The 22,926-nt window shown below is 43.7% G+C and overlaps 2 protein-coding genes across 2 annotated transcripts in view; both read right to left on the minus strand.

The window, feature by feature from the left end:
* Window positions 1–16,419: 16,419 nt before the first annotated feature.
* The window catches only part of ncf4 (neutrophil cytosolic factor 4), a 62,368-nt gene continuing 55,861 nt past the window's right edge, over window positions 16,420–22,926 (minus strand). Inside the window, exons 9-10 of the mRNA XM_083764234.1 lie at window positions 22,861–22,926; window positions 16,420–17,099 (exon numbers count right to left, since the gene is read on the minus strand). Of these exons, the coding sequence (XP_083620360.1) occupies window positions 16,892–17,099; window positions 22,861–22,926 (274 nt within the window). The 3' untranslated portion in view covers window positions 16,420–16,891. The remainder of the gene's footprint in view (window positions 17,100–22,860) is intronic.
* Window positions 18,034–18,757, minus strand: LOC310859131 (nucleoside diphosphate-linked moiety X motif 6-like; the record flags this gene model as incomplete). The annotated part of the gene is given in 2 exon segments (XM_083765532.1): window positions 18,034–18,612; window positions 18,614–18,757. Coding segments are annotated over 2 exon segments (723 nt in total).

The raw sequence follows: 22,926 nt of genomic DNA on the forward strand, positions 1-22,926 counted from the left end.
TCATGATCAGAGTAATAATTATTACAATGTCTGTAATAATACTTTCACATTTGTTAAAATACATGATCTAAAAACCGTCCCAGCCAACCCGCCACTTTTGATGCGTATGCAAATAAAATAGCAAATTGTGCCTGATTTGCTGGGACCAGAGTACATGGTGTGTATATGTATGACTAGCTCTCAATGATGACGTAAGACATATGGTCATGTATGTAATCTGGTCCCAGCAAATCAGGCACAGATAGACGGGCAAAAGACAGGCAAAAGAAGGGCAAAAGACAGGCAAAAGACAGGCAAAAGAAGGGGCAAAAGAAGGGCAAAAGAAGGGCAAAAGAAGGGGCAAAAGAAGGGCAAAAGACAGGCAAAAGAAGGGCAAAAGACAGGCAAAAGAAGGGGCCTTCTTTTGCCTGTCTTTTGCCCTTCTTTTGCCCCTTCTTTTGCCTGTCTTTTGCCCCTTCTTTTGCCCTTCTTTTGCCTGTCTTTTGCCCCTTCTTTTGCCCTTCTTTTGCCCGTCTTTTGCCCTTCTTTTGCCCTTCTTTTGCCTGTCTTTTGCCCCTTCTTTTGCCTGTCTTTTGCCTGTCTTTTGCCCTTTCTTTTGCCTGTCTTTTGCCTGTCTTTTGCCCTTCTTTTGCCCCTTCTTTTGCCCCTTCTTTTGCCCCGTCTTTTGCCCTTCTTTTGCCTGTCTTTTGCCCTTCTTTTGCCCCTTCTTTTGCCTGTCTTTTGCCCTTCTTTTGCCTGTCTTTTGCCCTTCTTTTGCCTGTCTTTTGCCTGTCTTTTGCCCTTCTTTTGCCCCTTCTTTTGCCTGTCTTTTGCCCTTCTTTTGCCCCTTCTTTTGCCCCTTCTTTTGCCCCGTCTTTTGCCCTTCTTTTGCGTGTCTTTTGCCCGTCTTTTGCCCTTCTTTTGCCTGTCTTTTGCCCTTCTTTTGCCCCTTCTTTTGCCTGTCTTTTGCCCTTCTTTTGCCTGTCTTTTGCCCTTCTTTTGCCTGTCTTTTGCCTGTCTTTTGCCCTTTCTTTTGCCTGTCTTTTGCCTGTCTTTTGCCCTTCTTTTGCCCCTTCTTTTGCCCCTTCTTTTGCCCCGTCTTTTGCCCTTCTTTTGCCTGTCTTTTGCCCTTCTTTTGCCCCTTCTTTTGCCTGTCTTTTGCCCTTCTTTTGCCTGTCTTTTGCCCTTCTTTTGCCTGTCTTTTGCCTGTCTTTTGCCCTTCTTTTGCCCCTTCTTTTGCCTGTCTTTTGCCCTTCTTTTGCCCCTTCTTTTGCCCCTTCTTTTGCCCCGTCTTTTGCCCTTCTTTTGCCTGTCTTTTGCCCGTCTTTTGCCCTTCTTTTGCCTGTCTTTTGCCCTTCTTTTGCCCCTTCTTTTGCCTGTCTTTTGCCCTTCTTTTGCCTGTCTTTTGCCCTTCTTTTGCCTGTCTTTTGCCTGTCTTTTGCCCTTCTTTTGCCCCTTCTTTTGCCTGTCTTTTGCCCTTCTTTTGCCTGTCTTTTGCCCTTCTTTTGCCTGTCTTTTGCCTGTCTTTTGCCCTTCTTTTGCCCTTCTTTTGCCTGTCTTTTGCCCTTCTTTTGCCCTTATTTTGCCCCTTATTTTGCCCTTCTTTTGCCTGTCTTTTGCCCGTCTTTTGCCCTTCTTTTGCCTGTCTTTTGCCTTTCTTTTGCCCTTCTTTTGCCTGTCTTTTGCCCCTTCTTTTGCCCTTCTTTTGCCTGTCTTTTGCCCCTTCTTTTGCCCCTTCTTTTGCCCCTTCTTTTGCCCCGTCTTTTGCCCTTCTTTTGCCTGTCTTTTGCCCGTCTTTTGCCCTTCTTTTGCCTGTCTTTTGCCCTTCTTTTGCCTGTCTTTTGCCCTTCTTTTGCCTGTCTTTTGCCCTTCTTTTGCCCTTCTTTTGCCTGTCTTTTGCCCCTTCTTTTGCCTGTCTTTTGCCCCTTCTTTTGCCCTTCTTTTGCCCCTTCTTTTGCTCTTCTTTTGCCCCTTCTTTTGCCCCTTCTTTTGCCTGTCTTTTGCCTGTCTTTTGCCCCTTCTTTTGCCCTTCTTTTGCCCTTCATTTGCCTGTCTTTTGCCCCTTCTTTTGCCCTTCTTTTGCCTGTCTTTTGCCCCTTCTTTTGCCCTTCTTTTGCCTGTCTGTTGCCCCTTCTTGTGCCCTTCTTTTGCCCTTCTTTTGCCTGTCTTTTGCCCCTTCTTTTGCCCTTCTTTTGCCCTTCTTTTGCCCTTTTGCCTGTCTTTTGCCCCTTCTTTTGCCCTTCTTTTGCCTGTCTTTTGCCCCTTCTTTTGCCCTTCTTTTGCCTGTCTTTTGCCCCTTCTTTTGCCCTTCTTTTGCTTGTCTTTTGCCCTTCTTTTCCGTGTCTTTTGCCCCTCTTTTGCCTGTCTTTTGCCTGTCTTTTGCCTGTCTTTTGCCTGTCTTTTGCCTGTCTTTTGCCTGTCTTTTGCCCCTTCTTTTGCCCTTCTTTTGCCTGTCTTTTGCCCCTTCTTTTGCCCTTCTTTTGCCCGTCTTTTGCCTGTCTTTTGCCCTTCTTTTGCCCCTTCTTTTGCCCTTCTTTTGCCTGTCTTTTGCCCCTTCTTTTGCCCCTTCTTTTGCCTGTCTTTTGCCCTTCTTTTGCCCTTCTTTTGCCTGTCTTTTGCCCTTCTTTTGCCCATTCTTTTGCCTGTCTTTTGCCCTTCTTTTGCCCGTCTTTTGCCCCTTCTTTTGCCCTTCTTTTGCCCCTTCTTTTGCCCTTCTTTTGCCTGTCTTTTGCCCCTTCTTTTGCCCTTCTTTTGCCTGTCTTTTGCCCCTTCTTTTGCCCTTCTTTTGCCCTTCTTTTGCCCCTTCTTTTGCCCCTTCTTTTGCCCTTCTTTTGCCTGTCTTTTGCCTGTCTTTTGCCCTTCTTTTGCCCTTCTTTTGCCCTTCATTTGCCCTTCATTTGCCTGTCTTTTGCCCTTCTTTTGCCCTTCTTTTGCCCTTCTTTTGCCCTTCTTTTGCCCTTCTTTTGCCCTTCTTTTGCCCTTCTTTTGCCTGTCTTTTGCCCCTTCTTTTGCCCTTCTTTTGCCTGTCCTTTGCCCTTCTTTTGCCCTTCTTTTGCCTGTCTTTTGCCCTTCTTTTGCCCTTCTTTTGCCCTTCTTTTGCCCCTTCTTTTGCCCCTTCTTTTGCCATTCTTTTGCCTGTCTTTTGCCCCTTCTTTTGCCCTTCTTTTGCCCTTACTGTGGTTACTTTGCGCCAAAAACCGTCCCAGCCAACCCGCCACTTTTGATGCATATGAAAATAAAACAGCAAAATTGTGCCTGATTTGCTGGGACCAGATTACATAAATGACCATATGTCTTACGGCATCATTGAGAGCTAGTCATACATATACACACCATGTACTCTGGTCCCAGCAAATCAGGCACAATTTGCTATTTTATTTTACTGATTATGTATATATGTATATGTATGACTAGCTCTCAATGATGACGTAAGACATATGGTCATTTATGTAATCTGGTCCCAGCAAATCAGGCACAATTTTGCTGTTTTATTTGCATACGCATCAAAAGTGGCGGGTTGGCTGGGACGGTGCATATGGACCGGGCGAAAATATTACTTGCGCGCTCTGCTTGCGCAAGTAACTAGAATGCCATCTGGCCCTAAACAGAGAATACACCGTGGCAGAATACCTGTGCGTGAGTCCGTGAGCGACCCAAAACAAAGAAAGATCTCGACTAGGTGCAGACTCTGTGAGCACAGTCTTGTGATGGAGAAAGGCCTCTATACTGTAGGCAGACCTGTCTCTATAGAGAAGACAGACTATGCATCCACTGCACACAAACTTCAGTGGAAAGTGAGCTATACATTTCCTAACCGTCTGTCCACTGTAGCGAGACATTAGAGAAACATCTACTTCACACAGTTTGAAAACATGACCAATGACAAAAATGAACAAGATGCGTGAGCTGCTGTGATAGAAGGATATCAAATGGAACACAAGCACCTTAAATACTACTAATCATTGTGTACAGTATATTTCTGCACTATCTGCACTGAGTGACCTCCGTACATAGAAATAGATTTATTGGAGAATCTAACTTTCAATTGCACATACATTTTGTTTTGATTGTATTGAGATCCACTTTTGCTTTGGCAATGTAAACGTATGTTTTCTCATGCCAATAAAGCCCTTTGAATTGAATCAAAGTGTGTGTTTGTGAAAATTGTGACTAACATATATATTAGTTGCTGTGGGAATGACAGACAGATATGGGAAAAATAGAATAAGTGTGGTACAGTACAGAGAAAGAGAGGGACAGAGGGACAAACGACAACATGACTGCTGTGAATTTAGAATGTATATTGTAGTATTTAGTTCCGACCACTAGGCAGCAGCACTGCCCCATTCTGCAGACATGAAGCTTCAATCTCCCACAGTAATACCGGTAATACAGGGTATTGTTTTTGTCAGTGTTAACTTGCACATACATTAAATGACTCTGCATGTACTGTACCCATTCTAACTATTGGCAGCAGTAGCTTCGTGCTATTATTATTACAGCTGCGCCAGGGGGTCTGTGCTGCACGATTCTTGCCCAAAATGTGAATCTCGATTTTCCTCCACAAGATTATGAGATCACAATTCTCACACGATTCTCATTTTTTCCATGAAAAAATCTCTTAAAAAAAAAGAAAACATGCACATGTACTCTTTTTTCACTCTATAGTCTATCCCTTTGTTTGCTGTTAATCAAACTAAGCAATTTGACTGATTTTAAAGCAGGCTGAAGCGCAAGTTTAGTCTCTTTAGTCCTAGGCTACATCCACATTGACCATTTAAGCATGAATCAACTTCTCTTAATAGTCTAGGCTTTCTCCTGCCACCAGAACAGAGAAGAGATTAGCTATTTCATTTGACAAAGGAAATCATAGGTAGGAATTGGAAACCTTTCTGCTTACCTGGCTGCTTGCCTCTCACCTTTGTGGTGCTGTCATTCACGCTGTTTAAAAAAAACATAAACAAAAACATAAGAGTAACTAAAATGAATTGGACAGCCAACTAGTGCAGCACCATTCTTCACAAAATGAGATTGCATCGGTGTCTAGATCTCGATCTTTTTTATTATTATTAATTGTGCAGCACTACCAGGGGGGCAATTATCTTTCTCAGACAGGGACACAGACTGAGAGGACCAGGTGATGTGAACCAGGGACAGACTGAGAGGACCAGGTGGGTCCTGTAACCATGGTGCAGTGTTGTTTTTGGCAGCAAATTTCTATTTTAGTTTTAGTCATATAGTCTCTTGAATAGTTTTCACTTAGTTTTAGTCACATTTTAGTCGCCTGGAATGTTCTAGTGTTTAGTCTAGTTTTAGTCGACTAAATGTCATACGATTTTAGTCGACTAAATCTACAGTTGATTTAGTCGACTAAAATGTGTTTTGACAGGCCTTGATGTCGTTGTAATGACATATTTTACACTTTGGTTGCATGCTGAAAATAGCAGATATACAATCTCACAACGCGTCGCAGCGCGACTGCCACGGTGTATTCTCTGTTTAGCAGAAATAAAATAGCAGATATACAATCTCACAACGCATCGCGCTGCGACGCGTTGTGAGATTGTAGATCTGCTATTTTCAGCATGCAACCCAGCATAAAACTGGATCTCTTGTCCACTAGTCCCTTACTAACATTTTAGTCTAGTTTTTATTTGTTGACGAAATTGTCAGTATATTTAGTCTTAGTTTTAGTCACCATAGATTCGTTTTTATTTAGTTTTAGTCAGTGAAAAAAGGTGAACCAGGGACAGACTGAGTGGACCATGGGTCATATGAACCAGGGACATTCTGATTCCCTAATGGTCTCTTTACACTTTCAGCCCACTAAGTGATAACCACCACGTGATGGTCTCTATGCAGGGAAAAGCAATATCTTAATCAAACAGTAGACAGACATCATGTGTGTTCTGAAGACAATATAAGAGCAACTTGAAAACCTGAAAAGATAACTGCATGTTATAAAAAAAGGGAAATGAATTGCCATGTTTTGTATTGCAACTTGATACAGATGGGGGAAGGGAAGCACTTTACTCTTAATTAACCCATTCTGACCGGGCGGCGGGCACCCATTTTGGTGTCAGCATCATGTTATGCTTTAGCTATTGAAAAATAGCAGATCTACAAGCTCATATCGCGCCACCGAGTGGCGCGATACGAGCTTGTAGGTCTGCTATTTTTGAAAAATCGAAGAGCGACTGACATTTTTAGAATCTGATCTCAGGTCAGAATGGGTTCATCAGACCAGTGTGTGTCCGGCGGAAACCTCGTATGAATCTGATCTCAGGTCAGAATGGGTTAAAGCCAACACTGACAAGTTCATTTTTCTAATCTAAATGTCTCAAGAGATTGAGGCGGGGAGACATTCTAACGCTCTCCTGGTCCACCTTGCTTACAGCGGTGCGTGCGGTGGCCTTATCAAAAACATAAAGGCTATTACTCCTCTAGCCCATTCTGAACGGGCACCCATTTTGGTGTCAGCATCATGTTATGCTTTAGCTATTGAAAAATAGCAGATCTACAAGCTCATATCGCGCCACCGAGTGGCGCGATACGAGCTTGTAGGTCTGCTATTTTTGGAAAATCGAAGAACGACTGACATTTTTTAGAATCTGATCTCAGGTTAGAATGGGTCAATCAGACCAATGTGTGTCCAGTGGAAACTTCGTATGAATCTGATCTCAGGTCAGAATGGGTCAATCAGACCAGTGTGTGTCCAGTGGAAAACCTCGTATGAATCTGATCTCGGGTCAGAATGGGCTAGTGAAGTCCGGTATCTAACTCCGACCATTCAGTGAATACCAGTGCACTTCTCAGCATCAGCTCATTCATCTCTTACGTACGGTATCCACCATCATGATTCTCCTCGCAAGGTTGCATTATCGCCAGGCTCCCAGCAGAAAAGTGTGGGGAATGATTGGTGAATTGTCACACAGTACGAGAAAGTTAGTTTTAGGCTGTATGGGCTATACTGACAAAGAAATGGTGCATTGCAGTTTCACACACTGACTGTGCGTTAATGTTTTAGTAAGAGCAGCCCTTAATAACACCAGAATTGACTGTATGACTTACTGTATATATGCACGACCTGACATTGATTGATTCACACAGACCCTGCATGCTGCAGGAGCTGCACAGATACAGTAACACGCATAGTGTACAGTAAGTACACACATGAACGTGAAGAGTGTAATGCATGATATGCCGTGTTCTGTATAGTACAGTACTTCTCCTACAGTGCTTGGAAAAATAGTTTTTGGTGTCCATGGTCTTTCAAATGGATTCGGTCAAATGTTCCAAACGTTTCATTAGGTGATGGACCCCCCATTTCAAATGACTGTCCTGGTGACCCTGATCAGAAAAATATAGTTTTGGTTTAACCCATTTTGACCGAGGACGATTCTACAAATGTCTTCTACATCCTGACAAAAATAAAAATAAAAATATTTTTCAAAAATGCGCTATGAGCTTGTAGATCTGCTATTTTTCAATAGCTAAAGCATAACATAATGCTAACACCAAAAGGGGTTCTCGCCCAAAATGGGTTAAATAAAATAAATGTGTCAAAAATATGAAATAATTGAGGCCCGGACTCAACCGTCTGGGCACCTATAGGTTGCTGAGCCAGCCTGACGGCGTGCCGCGGGTTCGACTCCCGTTCCCGACGGCCTTTGACGCGTATCTTGTCTGTCAGTCTACTTTCAAGGCAGAATTAGCCCAAAAATATATATATCATAATTGTACAAGGGAAAAAGATTCATAGTGGCCATAATGAAACAAACAACGTTTGTTGTAATGTAAAAAAGTGAATTGAAGTATATAGTGCATTATTTGAAGAGGGAGTGCCGTGATTTTTGTAATCTTTCTGTTTTGTACGGTATGTGTCTAGGGAGTTAACATTACTCTAACAGGGGTTCCCAAACTGTGGTGCGTGCACCCCTTGTGGTGCGCAAACACCCTCTAGAGTCTAGGGGGTGCGTGACATGAAAAGTTAGTAATGGCGGTTTTATGGTGTTATTTAACACAAACAGCCAAATCTGGTAAAACACTGTTGTAAGGAGATGTAGAGCAGCTGCGTGAGTATAGTGACATTCTGTGATCATTTGACATAATTATATTAAAAATAATGATCAGCTAGGTCAGGAGGTAACAGGGGGGGCACGGCCAAAAAGGTTTGGGGACTGCTGCTCTAATAGCCCCCCAAGTGTGGTTAGAATATTCTAATATGTCTTCCCAGTGTATTTTTGGTTTTTTCCTGGAAGCTGAAAGCCTTCGAGTCAAAAGGCTAAATTGAAGGTGAAAAGAAAACCAGGTATACTTAACAAACTGGTGGGTGTGGCCAAAAACGTCATTTTAACACTTCCTGTACACGTTAAAACTAGTATCCGTGCACAGTTTCACCGCAATCGGACACTACATTGAGGAGTTGTGGCAATTTGTACAAAACGGGTACAAAGCAGGCTACTCCTGAAAAGTTTAGAAGCCAATCGTAGAAAATCAGGATGGATTATGAGAAATCAAACAAACCCATCTTGATCACATGACTATGGAGAGCATGTGTACCAATTTGCTTGAAATTTGGATAAAATATGAAGGAGTAATATTAGAAAATGTGTTTTACATATGTCAGCCTCCTGGTGGCGCTATAAAAAGCAGATGTGAAGAATTCGAGGCAAAGATTTTTACATGGTCTCTAGGGAGTGTGCATACAAAGTTTTACACAGATCCATGCAGTTAAGAGGTAAAAACAACAGGGGCTCAGGGGTAGAGTGGCTGGATGGGAAACGCAAGGTTGCCAGAATCTGGGCTCCCCCAGAGTTAGTGTCGAAGTGTCCTTGAGCAAGACTCTGAAACCCTAATTACTCCTGATGTGCAGGTTGGTGCCTTGCATGGTTTCCGCTTTCATCGGTGTATGAATGTGCGTGTGAATGGGTGAATGTAATGCACAATCTATGTAATGCAAAATCTATGCCTTGGATAAAGGCGCTATATAAATGCACCATTACCATTTAACACTAATCGGCCAGTTATAGCGCCACCATGAGGCTGAGTTGAAAATGTTGATGTGTTCATGATATGCAGCATTTTGTTTGAAACTGAGCACTCCTGCGAACTTTGGAAGCCAATCTTAGCCAATCAGGATGGAGTCTGAAAAATCTGAAAGACCTGTGTCGTTGAATGGCTCTAGAGAGACTGTGTACCAATTTGCGTGATGTTTGAACAAAATCTGTAGGTGTACTGTCCAAATGTTTTTTTGCACAAAGCGGCCTCCTGTGAAAACCGTGGGGCAGAGGTTCAGCTGTGGCATTCAGGGAGTGTGTGTGCACCGTGAGGCAGAGGTTCAGCTGTGGCATTCAGGGAGTGTGTGTGCACCGTGGGGCAGAGGTTCAGCTGTGGCATTCAGGGAGTGTGTGTGCACCGTGGGGCAGAGGTTCAGCTGTGGCATTCAGGGAGTGTGTGTGCACCGTGAGGCAGAGGTTCAGCTGTGGCATTCAGGGAGTGTGTGTGCACCGTGAGGCAGAGGTTCAGCTGTGGCATTCAGGGAGTGTGTGTGCAGAGTATGGCTGTGGCATCCAGGGAGTGTGTGTGCAGAGTATGGCTGTGGCATCCAGGGAGTGTGTGTGCAGAGTATGGCTGTGGCATCCAGGGAGTGTGTGTGCAGAGTATGGCTGTGGCATTCAGGGAGTGTGTGTGCAGAGTATGGCTGCGATCAAGCCAACGGTGCCAGAGATTAGCTGTCCACAGACGGACAGACGGACACGCGGACGGACACACGCACAGACGGACGGAGTGCAAAACATACTCTCTCCCCATGCCTTCGGCCTGGTGGAGACAATGAAATGTTTTAGGGGGGGGAAAAAAATCATGGCACTTCTTCTTTAATTACCACAAACACCACCGTGCGGATGCTGTTGCACGGTTAAGTAACATGCCTGCATGTTTTACAGCTCCACACCGTCACAATGTTTGTTACTGCACTGCCCCCACGGTGGGTGGGTGGTTGTTACTGCACTGCCCCCACGGTGGGTGGGTGTTTGTTACTGCACTGCCCCCACGGTGGGTGGGTGGGTGTTTGTTACTGCACTGCCCCCACGGTGGGTGGGTGTTTGTTACTGCACTGCCCCCACGGTGGGTGGGTGGGTGTTTGTTACTGCACTGCCCCCACGGTGGGTGGGTGGGTGTTTGTTACTGCACTGCCCCCACAGTGGGTGGGTGTTTGTTACTGCACTGCCCCCACGGTGGGTGGGTGTTTGTTACTGCACTGCCCCCACAGTGGGTGGGTGTTTGTTACTGCACTGCCCCCACGGTGGGTGGGTGTTTGTTACTGCACTGCCCCCACGGTGGGTGGGTGTTTGTTACTGCACTGCCCCCACGGTGGGTGGGTGTTTGTTACTGCACTGCCCCCACGGTGGGTGGGTGTTTGTTACTGCACTGCCCCCACGGTGGGTGGGTGTTTGTTACTGCACTGCCCCCACGGTGGGTGGGTGTTTGTTACTGCACTGCCCCCACGGTGGGTGGATGTTTGTTACTGCACTGCCCCCACGGTGGGTGGGTGTTTGTTACTGCACTGCCCCCACGGTGGGTGGGTGGTTGTTACTGCACTGCCCCCACGGTGGGTGGGTGTTTGTTACTGCACTGCCCCCCCACGGTGGGTTGGTGTTTGTTACTGCACTGCCCCCACGGTGGGTGGGTGTTTGTTACTGCACTGCCCCCCCACGGTGGGTGGGTGTTTGTTACTGCACTGCCCCCACGGTGGGTGGATGTTTGTTACTGCACTGCCCCCACGGTGGGTGGGTGGTTGTTACTGCACTGCCCCCACGGTGGGTGGGTGTTTGTTACTGCACTGCCCCCACGGTGGGTGGGTGTTTGTTACTGCACTGCCCCCACGGTGGGTGTTTTGAACCGGTTTCCTAATGTATGAAAGGGGTTAAATTCATGAACAGGAATCATCATTGTGATAAATGACATGACTGGACTTACAAGTAGGCAATGGGAGAGATTACTGATTACACCACTGCCTTATTTTTTCTACTGCAGGCCATTTGAGAATAATCTCAATCATATGATCTAATTAGTGTAATACATGTGGACCTAAGGTGAACTACTACTCTACCCTTTGTGCATGTAAATGTGGGAACTTGCCCATAACGCAGGTCAAGGAAATGTATAATGCAAAAATTGATCACACCACGTCTGGTTTTGTTTTCCCGTTGTGTTCTGAAAATATTTCCTTACTTGACATACAGTATGTATGTATATATATATATATATGTATGTACCTTTATTGAAAAAGGATATCCCCTTGAGATGCATCATCGCGTTTTCGAGGGGGTCCAGCAACATACATCAAATACAGAGCAATACAATAGACAGAAACGTTACAACAAGTACATTCATGCATACATTACAAAACAAACAAAAAACAGAAAAGCTCTCCCAAGCTGGCCGCTCCCACCCCACCTAATCACCCAGAAAATAAGGGGCTTAAAGGGACACTTCACCCTTTTTGCAAAAAAATATATGTTAATGACGTTTAGAAGCTTTAGAACACTTTCCTGGGGGTATTTATGTGTGTAATATGTGGTTTTAGATATTTTAGATTGTAGCAGTGAGCCTGTTGTCTCTGATGTCATGGACACTGGGCTCACTTCCTTCCTGGACTACATGTTGTCTCAGTAAGACAGCTCTCTCCCTATCCACAAGGAGGAGCAATGGGAATTGTAGTCCAGGAAGGTAGTGAGACCAGTGTCCATGACATCAGAGACAACAGGCTCACTGCTACAATCTAAAATATCTAAAACCACATATTACACACATAAATACCCCCAGGAAAGTGATCTAAAGCTTCTAAACGTCATTAACATATATTTTTTTGCAAAAAGGGTGAAGTGTCCCTTTAATGCATCATGGTATAATGGACATAGTTCATAAAAAAAAAAAAAGACAAAATCATGTGTGATGTGTAAGAGCAAAATAGCCACCGCGTGAATAATATCACAGTCACAGGCTCAGCGAAGGTCAAGCCCAAAGGCACAGTTTGCTAGACGGAACTGCTCTGTCAAGCCTGAGAGGAATTAAAAAGCCAATAGATCTAATTGTAAAAACGGTGTGTAATATATAGAAAGTTTGAGCGCAGATAAATTGGTTTATCAAGGACACGTCCCCTAGTATCCATTTAATCCCCCTTACTTTGATTTACAGTCCGGTTGGGGGTGACGGTGGATAGTCATGTAGTTAACCCATTCTGAACGGGCACCCATTTTGGTGTCAGCATCATGTTATGCTTTAGCTATTTAAAAATAGCAGATCTACAAGCTCATATCGCGCCACCGAGTGGCGCGATACGAGCTTGTAGGTCTGCTATTTTTGAAAAATCGAAGAGCGACTGACATTTTTAGAATCTGATCTCAGGTCAGAATGGGTTCATCAGACCAGTGTGTGTCCGGCGGAAACCTCATATGAATCTGATCTCAGGTCAGAATGGATTAATGGACAAAAGTGCTCACTTTGTGTGGGTGTGTTCGTTATCTTACCTTTATCTGTTGGCTTATTTCAGAAAGTGCATCCCAACAACACACACACAGCTGCGACGGCCACGGCTGAGGCACAGATACTGTAAGGCCTTAGAAGTACAGAAGTACATTATTAGAAGATACAATCATAGCAAGAGTGACATCACGATAGAAACAGCATCAATTATTAATAATAAATATATAGTAGGCTATACAAAAGGTATATATATATATATACACACCCTTTGCAATATAAAGGATACACATGAATACACCCTTTGCAGTCCTCCTATAGCTGCCTGATGCTTTGAAACAAAGCACAGTTAACCCATTAAGTCATTCTGACCTGAGATCAGATTCATATGAGGTTTCCGCCGGACACACACTGGTCTGATGAACCCATTCTGACCTGAGATCAGATTCTAAAAATGTCAGTCGTTCTTCGATTTTTCAAAAAATAGCAGACCTACAAGCTCGTATCGCGCCACTCGGTGGCGCGATATGAGCTTGTAGATCTGCTATTTTTCAATAGCTAAAGCATAACCTGATGCTGACACCAAAATGGGTGCCCGGTCAGAATGGGTTAAAAACCGAGAAAGCATCTGTGTCATTTTAGATTGTAGCATAGTGGCTATTCAAAAATAGGAGATGTATATATACACAAGGCAAGCTCACAGCACGTCACGTCGCAAGCTTGTACAGCAGCTATATTTTTTACATTTCGGAAAAAATCTTGAAAGGGTTTGAAAGATGTTGAATCATTTTCAACATTAAATTAAACACATTTCTTCCATGATGTAGCCCACATTTTTGTTATTGCATAAATGTTATTATATGATCATTATATCCATTGTCCATTTGACAGTAATGTAGAAATGTATTTCTTTAATTAGAATGTCCAGCTTTCACACAAATCCTATAGACAATCAATAAGCATCATCAACCTCTCAATGCAATGCATCTTAATTAACTTAACTTCTAAAATGTGCACATTACACTTTAAACAGTAACAATGTCTTGGGAAAAACTTTCTTGGAGAATAGTGATAACGTAGCCTACAGAGTGAACTCAACAACAATAAATGAATACAATAAATAATACTTTTGTATAATCACACAGTTCACACTATACCAAAAGGACTTCTGAACCTTTAACCGTTATTATGAATTGACCAAATAAACCCAACATGAACCATACAGCTGGAGTCTTTAAAGCCCAAACCACACCATTGCAACCCCTGAAAAAAAAAAAAAAAAAAAAAAGTTCAAACCGCAATTAGTCTAGGTCAACCGCACCAATGCAACTCCTTGCTAAGTGCAGTTGCATTGGTGTGGACTGTGGAGTTGACCTTAAAACGGTTTTGTTGCAAGGAGTTGCAACTGGTGTGGTTTGGGCTTCAAAGCTAATAATATAGCCACTTTAGCACTCAAGCACTTTACATTACAGTAGTTGACCCAGGTGTTCTTGTGTTTCATGATGTAATTTGATGACACTGTTTGGTGAGTGGTGACTCACCAGGCAGTAGGATGACATCAAATTAGGCTACATCATGGAACACAAGAACACAGGTCTGCCTTCATGACCTGTTCAAAACAACCTTTTACTTATCATACTGAAAACTGACATTTGTGTTACTTTTGTGCCTTAATACAAACCTGTAATTGCTTTCTTTCAGTGCTGTGCTGGTGCTGTAACCTTATATAACTCCATGGTTGTAAATTGTCACTGTGTATAACTAAACAATAGTAGTATTAATAGGTGTAAACAATGAAGTGAACTGAAGTCTGAAGATGACGATGGCATGGCGTCATCTTCATAAAAGCACTGTCCTAGCTAAACCACTGCCTAATACTGCCCCCTAGCGTTTTGGAAGACACATGGCAGGGTTGTCTTTGGCTCTACAGAATGTGTGACAGGCAGATGTAAATTAAATCGTAACTCGTACATAAACGAATTTTAAAGATGAATTATACCAATTGTGAATTTGTGACCACACAATAGTGGGCGTCATAGTCACACACCATGGCTGCGCTGCTGCTGAGCAACAGAAGGCAACGTTCTATGCATGAAGGCTGTCAAATAATATAAAGTTTATCATCAATATGATTTTATATAATATGCATTATTATATTGCGACCATAGGTCGCATCTACTATGAAAACCTGCATCTCCGTGTGTAGTCACGCCTCCATATATGGTCACACCTCGTGACATCCAGAGTAATATAGTAAGAGAGTGGCGAGCGACACTATAGCGTTGACTCCCATTGTAACAATGGAATGCGGAAGTGCTCGTTCTATCTCAATGGGATAGTTCCAGCCTTAGGGAGCAATGTTTGGAACTATAGCCCATAGGCACCCGCTTTGCGGCCGCGAGATCACTGTCGCTATACTCTCCTATACTCTACACTCTGGTGACATCACGCCTCAAGACATCACACCTCATGACACGTCATGCCATGCCACCATATATGACCATCTCCATATATGAAGATCACGACACTGACGTGACCTCACCTAACCCTGGATAACCAACCACACCATCTGTTCTGACATTCATGTTGATCTGACCTCAATAAAACCCTGTACAATCAAGACCCCCATGATGCCAAAGCACCAGTGCTCGCCCAGCAGTCTGCCGTCACCCAGGCGGATGCGTGCACGCGACCACGCCCTTAGGTCGCTTCTCGCCCGCAGGGTGTCTTGAATGCTACTGTACTTACTGTACCGAGTGACGTGGTAGTGTAGTGACAAAGATGCATTTCATGTTATGCATGTTGATAGATGTTGGACTGAGGGTGAGGAAAACTGCCTCGCTAGCATATATTTGCACCTTGGATGGTTGGATGTGAATAAAACATATGTACCTGCAACACGTGAAGGCCAGAAATTGAGCACTCTCGTTCTCTTTTGCTGAATTTGACACGAATACTCGAATAGGCTAGTACTGTATGGCAGGAATTCATTGATATTTTAACCATAATACGGTATTCAGACTTCCCACATCCACACTTTCGGACATGAACAATCACATGCTGGCTATCACATGACACTGATCACTGATCATCCCCTGTGTCGCTTTTTCAACCTCTTGCCATCAGGACGAAGATACAGAACCTTGCCATGGAAAAAGGTCCGTTTTGTCCCCTCAGCCATCGCGGCATTAAATAGACTGCCCCGCCGATAGGATCGTTCTGTGTACAGTGGGGAGTCTGGGGACCTCATGTTTTTGTATTGTCTTGATGTTATGATTTCTGTACTGTATTGTTTTGGTGTGGGTGTTTGAACAGACCTGTGAAGATGCATATCCTTTGGGACAATAAAGATTATTATTATGTAGTTGACAGGGGTCTATACTTGGTCTCCTACTGTTTTTCCTCCACAACAAATCTTTTTACCCAAAATACAAGCTCTCAAGCTTGTAGATCTGCTCCTTTCAGCAAAAGTTTGCATAACTTCTGGGTATGATAATGATGTCACGTGCATACTGTACCCTCTATTGTGAATGGGTGGGTATCCAGAATAGGGATGAAGTTCGTACGGCGTGGTTACATTTTATAGAGGAAGATGGAGAAGGGCAGAGAGACACGGACAGAAAGATGGAAGAGAGAGAGACTTCAGAGACAACATCTTTTTAAATTGCTACCGAGCCCACACACCTCACTGATGTATCACTTTCTCTCTGCAATCAGTCCCCATTAATCAGCTAGAGGTCCTGAATGACACGCACGTACACACACACACACACACGTACGCACACGCACGCACAGTGTTTAATTATCCCTTGTCTACTGCTGTTTGTGTCTCTGTCAGAGAATGTCAGAACAATTCAGTTGAGAATACAATTTATTTGTCAGAAGATAATTAAGATAAATGTGTAAAAGTTGAAACAATGAAAATGTTACAAGCTTATAAAATGTATACTAGGATAATAATAATAATGGTCTTTAGTAAACTAGTGCATTTCCGTTGATGTAAAAAAAACGGTGCAGATTTATTTGTCTGTCTTCATGAATGGTCGGACTTGCAGAGCAGTGCGCATGTATGTATACAGACATATAGTACATATTGAACCAATGGAAAGTAGTAAAAAACGCTTTGAACAAAACCTCTTAACTCCTTTGGACCCTCAAATTGTCTGCTAAAGCAGCTAAATCCACCACCTCTCCCCCTAGTGCAATATATAAAGTCACAACACCAACTTTGATGAGGCAGTATTGCTTTGTTTTCAAAATATAAGGTTCCCGACAGCAGAGAAAAACACACATGCATGCTCATACAGGGCAGGCATAATATGCCCACACGCACAAACACAACATGCAGGACAACAGTGATTTCCTTTTTGTGTATACATGTGAATGCTAATTTCATTCTCTCTCTCTCTCTCTCTCTGCTTCTCTCTCAGATCTCTGTCTTGTAGACAGACAGGTCAAGGGTCATGGTCACATGCAGTTCCCATAGAAACTGATTGACGGGTCTCTTGACTGACCGCCGATGACCTCTGCTCTCCTGGATCATCAACAGGACATCCTCGTCATCGATGATGCGGATCAGGTCGCCCTCGGGGTCACGATAGTTCAAGGCTATGTCCTCCACCTTGAACACGGACCTGTGGCGAGGAGACAGAAAGAGAGACGAAACGAGAGAGGAAACGTTTGTTAGGCTGCTAGTCTCGCGTACCCAGACGATCAGAGACCCACTGATACTGATATCTCATTGCAACAAATGGGCTTGGATGCTGGAGAAAACTAACCTGACTCCGCCAGAGAAAACCAGTGCCAACAAACCTATATGCCTATACTGCTTTTACAGCAATGATACCGGCTCAAACAAGGGGCTAATTTGGCTCAAACAAACAAAATATATCCAAAGGTCAGAGATCTTTTTGTGCACAGCTGCATTCTGGGACCTTACCATTAGCTTTAGAAACGGGTAGATTCATTGGTACTCCTGAGGAGGACAGAGTGTGTCTAGTGTGTGATTTGAAAGAAATTGAAAATGAAATTCATTTTTTGTTTTACTGCCCTTTATATGAAGAGTTAAGACATGTATTGTTTTGTAAGATGACAACCATCTGTGCTGGCTTTTTCTGGTTGGAGGACTATGAGAAGCTGGAGTTTTGTTTTGGGAGGGGTATTTTTGCTTTGGCAGACTTTTTATGCAAATCGTGGGAAATGAGGCAGAATGTTTTGTTTGTGTAAAAATTTTTCTTTTACACAATGCAATATTGAAGCAATGCTATGGTGTGCCCTGTAAGTCCATGTGGGCTGGGCGCCTTTGGTGCATGACACAGAAATAAAGAATCTACAAGAGGTTAAATTAATTTTGCTCCTACTGTATGCCACTAAAATGTGAAGTAGAAATGTGAATCCCTAGACTCCTTCAAAACCGCTCTCAAAGAGCACTTACGGGCGTCTGCAATTCGAAACTGCTCCCTGTAAAAGGGTTAAAGACCCCCCTGTTTTTATTTCAGTTTGGGCAACTTCGCAGAATTATAAACACAACATATTTCTTACAGCCGCTTTTTTTTCACACCTCAGCTGTTACCTGGCTACACGCGTGGTAATTGGCGTCGTTTCGTTGGTCTTGGCGAGCTCGGCGAGGTCTAGCCACTCACAGCGCAAGCACTCCCGAGTGCAGAAGTTGATGTCATAGGTGAGCAGGCTGAGGCGACAGATGAGGTACATGTCGGACATGCCGAAAGCTCCCGGGAGGTTGTGCTGCTGCCGGATGCTGAGGAGAGACCTGAACTGGGAGCGGACGCCGGTTTCCTCGTAGACCTCGCGGACCGCCGTGGCACCAATATTTTCTCCAGGATCGGACATACCTCCAGGGAACTTCCATGCATTCTTTGTCTTATTTTTGTCTTGAACGACGAGAACCTTTCCATTGGACTCGTCGACAACCGCACCTGCCACTCCGATTTGGTGTGTTGCAAAGCCAGCTAATCTGCTCTCCCCTTCCCCCAGCCAGAGAGCCAGGACGGCTCGGTCCAGTCTGGCATGGTGGAAGGTGAAACCGTGGCTGGAGGCGGCGCCAGCACAGTGGCTCAGTGAGATGGGTACGTGGAGCCACACTGCCACCTTCCCCTCCGCCTTCCACTGGTCCAACGAGTCTCGCATGTAATCTGCTGAAAGAACTTTCGTCGATGTCCGACGGAAAGCTGCTGCTGTCCAGTTTGACCGTCACTCCACCGAACCTGTCCACCGTCCCGGTCGGCAGGACACTGGTTGTCCCCTGTGCCCCCCCGTGATGCTGCAGGGACATGCTGTTCGGTCGTATGCGTTTAGAAAGAAGACTCCACAGTGGCCCAGGCCGTAGCGTAACGGTCTGGGCACCGGACTGGTGATCCAGTCGCGGTGTGCCGCGGGTTCGACTCCCGGACCCGACACGGCCTTTACCGCATGTCATCCCCCCATCTCTCTCCCGTTTCCTGTCAGCCTACTATCTGTCCCTTAAAAAATCAATAAAAGGCGTAAGCCGCAAAAAAAATATCTAAAAAAAAAAAAAAGAAAAAGAAGACTCCACAGTGCGCTTCTTCTCACCAGGGGGGAAAGTGTGCCACGCAAAGCGGTCATGGTGTTTTATGTTTAAAACCTGCTACAAAACTACATAAATAACATTCTTTCTTGGTCAGTCAATCACATAGTCACCTGGACTGGACTAAGCATCGAGTCCCCCAGTCACATGAACAACTGAATTTCCAGTCTCATGAACAACTGAATTTATGTGATTGATTTGTTCGTCTACATATGACGTACATTTTCCCTTCATTGTCAATGGCATTTAATGTTTGTGTTGCCATATTACGTCATATTTGAGGCCTAATTTCTCCTTTCATTGTCAATGGCAAATATGAGACGTGTGGGGACAAAAGTTGTTTATAGGAGGGGCTAGCGCCCCTTAAAGATCTCCAAATGAGACCGATTCATGTCTGTGATATAGCCTGCTGAGATATAGTTATCACATTTTCTGCATTTTTAATCCTAGAAGTCTTTATGACACAAAGTATATCAAAACTCATAAACGTAAAAAGAAAAGAAAGGAACAGAAACCCCACTAATAACAGCATTTAAATCTTTATATGATTACCTGTACAATTTAAATCTAAATGTACAGGTAAATATATTGAGACAGCGAGAGAAGAGACAGAAAGAAAGGGAGAACAACGGAAGCGGGAGACACTTTCAGTGAACATCTGAGAAAGGGAGATAAAACAAGAAAGCTTGAGTGTATTTCAAAGGAGTGACAAGAGTCCCAGTAGAACTAATTTGAGGAGGGCAAGTGAGGAGAGCAACTTTACGACCTGCGATGTCTATATTTGCGACCCTCAGGGCAGGGCTGGTGAATTAATAGAGGCATCTTCATCCATCTTGTCCCTTCTGGAATTGAACTGTACAGTAGCTTCTGTTCACTGTGATTGGCTCATTAGACACACCTGCTACACAGTACACACACTGCCCCAGTTGATCTGTCAAGCACTGCACATAAGCAGTGCTTGACAGAAGCGGAGCTGCAGCAAATGCATGCCGAGATATTGAACGCGTCAATTACCCATCTTGTTTTGCTGGTTGTTTACAGTGGCAATTTGTTTCTAAAGAAAATTAGAAGTAAAAAGTGGGGTCAGCCATGCACTTTTTCCTATTGGTTGACGTCTGGTCAGACTTGCACTTAGCACGGCGCATCAACAGAAACAACGCTCCACCCATTTGCTCCAATAGAATGAAAGTGGAAGGGACACTGACGCTTCTGATGTGTCGTGCCTATAGTTCTCTGTGGGAGTCCTGGTCTCACAAACAAGACAAGGCAGCTCTGTGTGGTTGTTCATCAAGGAAGCACATGAGGATTAATTTTTATTTAAATGACTTTGTTTTATTTTTATTCACCTGTTTATATTATTGTTAATTTTACCCCCCATTGTAGTTGTTATTAACCATAACCATGTGATCCCTTTCTTTGTCTCTTAGTATCTTATCTATCACCCATTGGTTTTATACCTGTATATACTGTATGTTGTGTGTATTGCTTTGTACTCAAATTATTGTTTTATTTTATTTTATTATACCTGTGTTTGTATGTTGTTTGTATGTCTGGCCTCGTGGGGTAAGATGGTGGGTGGGTGGGGAGGACTGGGAGGGGAGTTGTGGGAGAAAATGTAAAGAGAACGAAGAGTCGTATTCTCTTTATGTGTAAACTGAACATGATCCAACTCTTTGAATAAAATGTACTTAAAAAAAAAAAAAGGAAGCACATGAGGTGGTGACTTTGTACCTCTCGTAAAGCCTTCTTCAAGAGGGTCTTGATTTGTACGCACCAGTGTCTGAGGTCAGAGGAATATACACATCTCATTTCATTTTCTGGATCACAATGGCCCCAGCTTTATCATTATTCATCAACTCTGTTAGAGTTTTTCTCTCAGACTAAGAAGTTAGAAGTAAAACTAAAGTGTTTTGTTGGGCACATATAAGTCCATATAACATCTCTTTCCAATCACTGACAGAAGGATTGGAGATGGATTATTTACCGTGGGTTGAAACTCCAGTGGAGACAGTTTTGTGACTGACTGTGATAAGACACAGACGGCTGTATTTTGCGTGTCTTAAGTACCAGGTCTTATTCCCTAACTTGAGTAAACTAAAGACCTGGAGGCGTGATCAATGCTCTTTGGCCACTCAGAATAGCCAAATGGCATTGATCACGCCTCCAGGTTTTTAGTTTATATTGGAATTTTCGTTGGCTTGGTTAAAAAAGTTAAAGAGGTGACCCAGAGGCATGTTCATGCCAAATTTCACACTTGTATCACCGAGTGAAAGGTTCTCTCACAATATGGCTGTTAGCCGCTGTACTAATAGACAACCCCCTGAAGCTGGCCTCTTCGACGTAGGACCAAAGACGAGGGCATGGCTACACAAACTTGAGTTGGACATCTGACAATGCACAAAGCATAACACGGTCTCGAGGTCCCATGAGCTCCGGTGCATTTCAAGCCAGCCCCAACGCTGTGATTGGCTGAGGCGTGCGCTGGGAAATACATGACGATATGGAAAAAGGTATCTCAAAATACCATAATTATGATGTTGTGTTTTAAAGTAGAAGAGTAGTAGTGTCAGACATTCAGATAACACACTGGTGGAGGTTTGTACTCAAGTGGATCTTAAATGCCGGGATTCCTCACTGTTCTCCCTGACAGCCATTGATATTATTCTGTCATCTCAGTATTCCAAAGCATCCCAATGCTGTGGTGTCTTGTTTCCTTCCATTTCCTTATGAATATTATTGCGGTTTTTCATCATTTCCATCTCAGCACTTGTTTTATAGCCAGCTTCTCATTCCCTTTCTGAATCACCAACAACATTAAGTCCAGTGAGTATTAATTTAATATTGCACACTTCAAAGTCAAAGTCAAACTCGTCAAAGAGCAGATTTCTTGTATATCCATAGACCAATGGAATTCTGCACTTAATCCTATGCTGGTTTTAAGTCGAGCGAATCAGCCTGACTGAACATTTCAGGGACAAACATATTTATTTCAGTCATTACTTGACCGTACTTGGATTTGACAGCCCTAATCCTATGATGTGCATATGATTAGCTTTAATTTTATTTTCCATAATCTTTGAAGTACCGTTATTGATTTAGGAAGAGACGTTTCAGCCCATCAAAGGGAATTGTGAATGTGAAATTTGAAAGGCAAAGAGAATTGGAATACCGTCATAAGCCTGATTTATAGTTCCACGCTGGTGTCATACACCCAAAACAGCAGCTCACACCGTCACAGTAGACTACACTTAGGCCTCTTTTGGTTTTACATGGTTTTACATTCAACATCGCTGATGAGCATCACTTTGTAGGCGAGGAGGGAGGCTTGTTCAGGAACTCCATTATATCATAATGATATTGCTCTGCATCAATGTAATAAACATATGCGCTGTGAGCCAACGTGAGCCATGATGTCATAAGTTTTGCGGATTCACCGTTTTGCCTGTTTATATGGAGACCATAGGAAACGGTGTTCTCAAAGATTTGGTGTTGCATTATGTAATGCTTTAGCTATTGAAAAATAGCAGATCTACAAGCTCGTAGCGCGCCACTCAAGCTTGTAGGTCTGCTATTTTTGAAGAATCGTGAAAAGTTACATGAAAGTGTTTGAGAACAACTGACAGAGAAAAACATAGCTTTTTCAGAAGACAGATTTAGAAGACATTTGCAGAATCGTTCCCAGGTCAAAATGGGTTAACAATCTTCTTGCTAACAAACAGCTTCAAGAAGACCAGCAGAAAAGCGGCAGAGCGAACGCCCCAACCCCCCCCCCCCCCTACCCCCCCTTTACTGTACCCCCCAACCCCCACCCTACCCCCCCTTTACTGTACCTCATACGAGTGAGAAGGTCCTGGTATGAAGGCCGGATGCTCACGTCCTCTTCCACGCACACATCT

This window comes from Protomyctophum parallelum, assembly GCF_964188405.1.
Source record: "Protomyctophum parallelum genome assembly, chromosome: 5".
Classification (NCBI taxonomy): domain Eukaryota; kingdom Metazoa; phylum Chordata; class Actinopteri; order Myctophiformes; family Myctophidae; genus Protomyctophum; species Protomyctophum parallelum.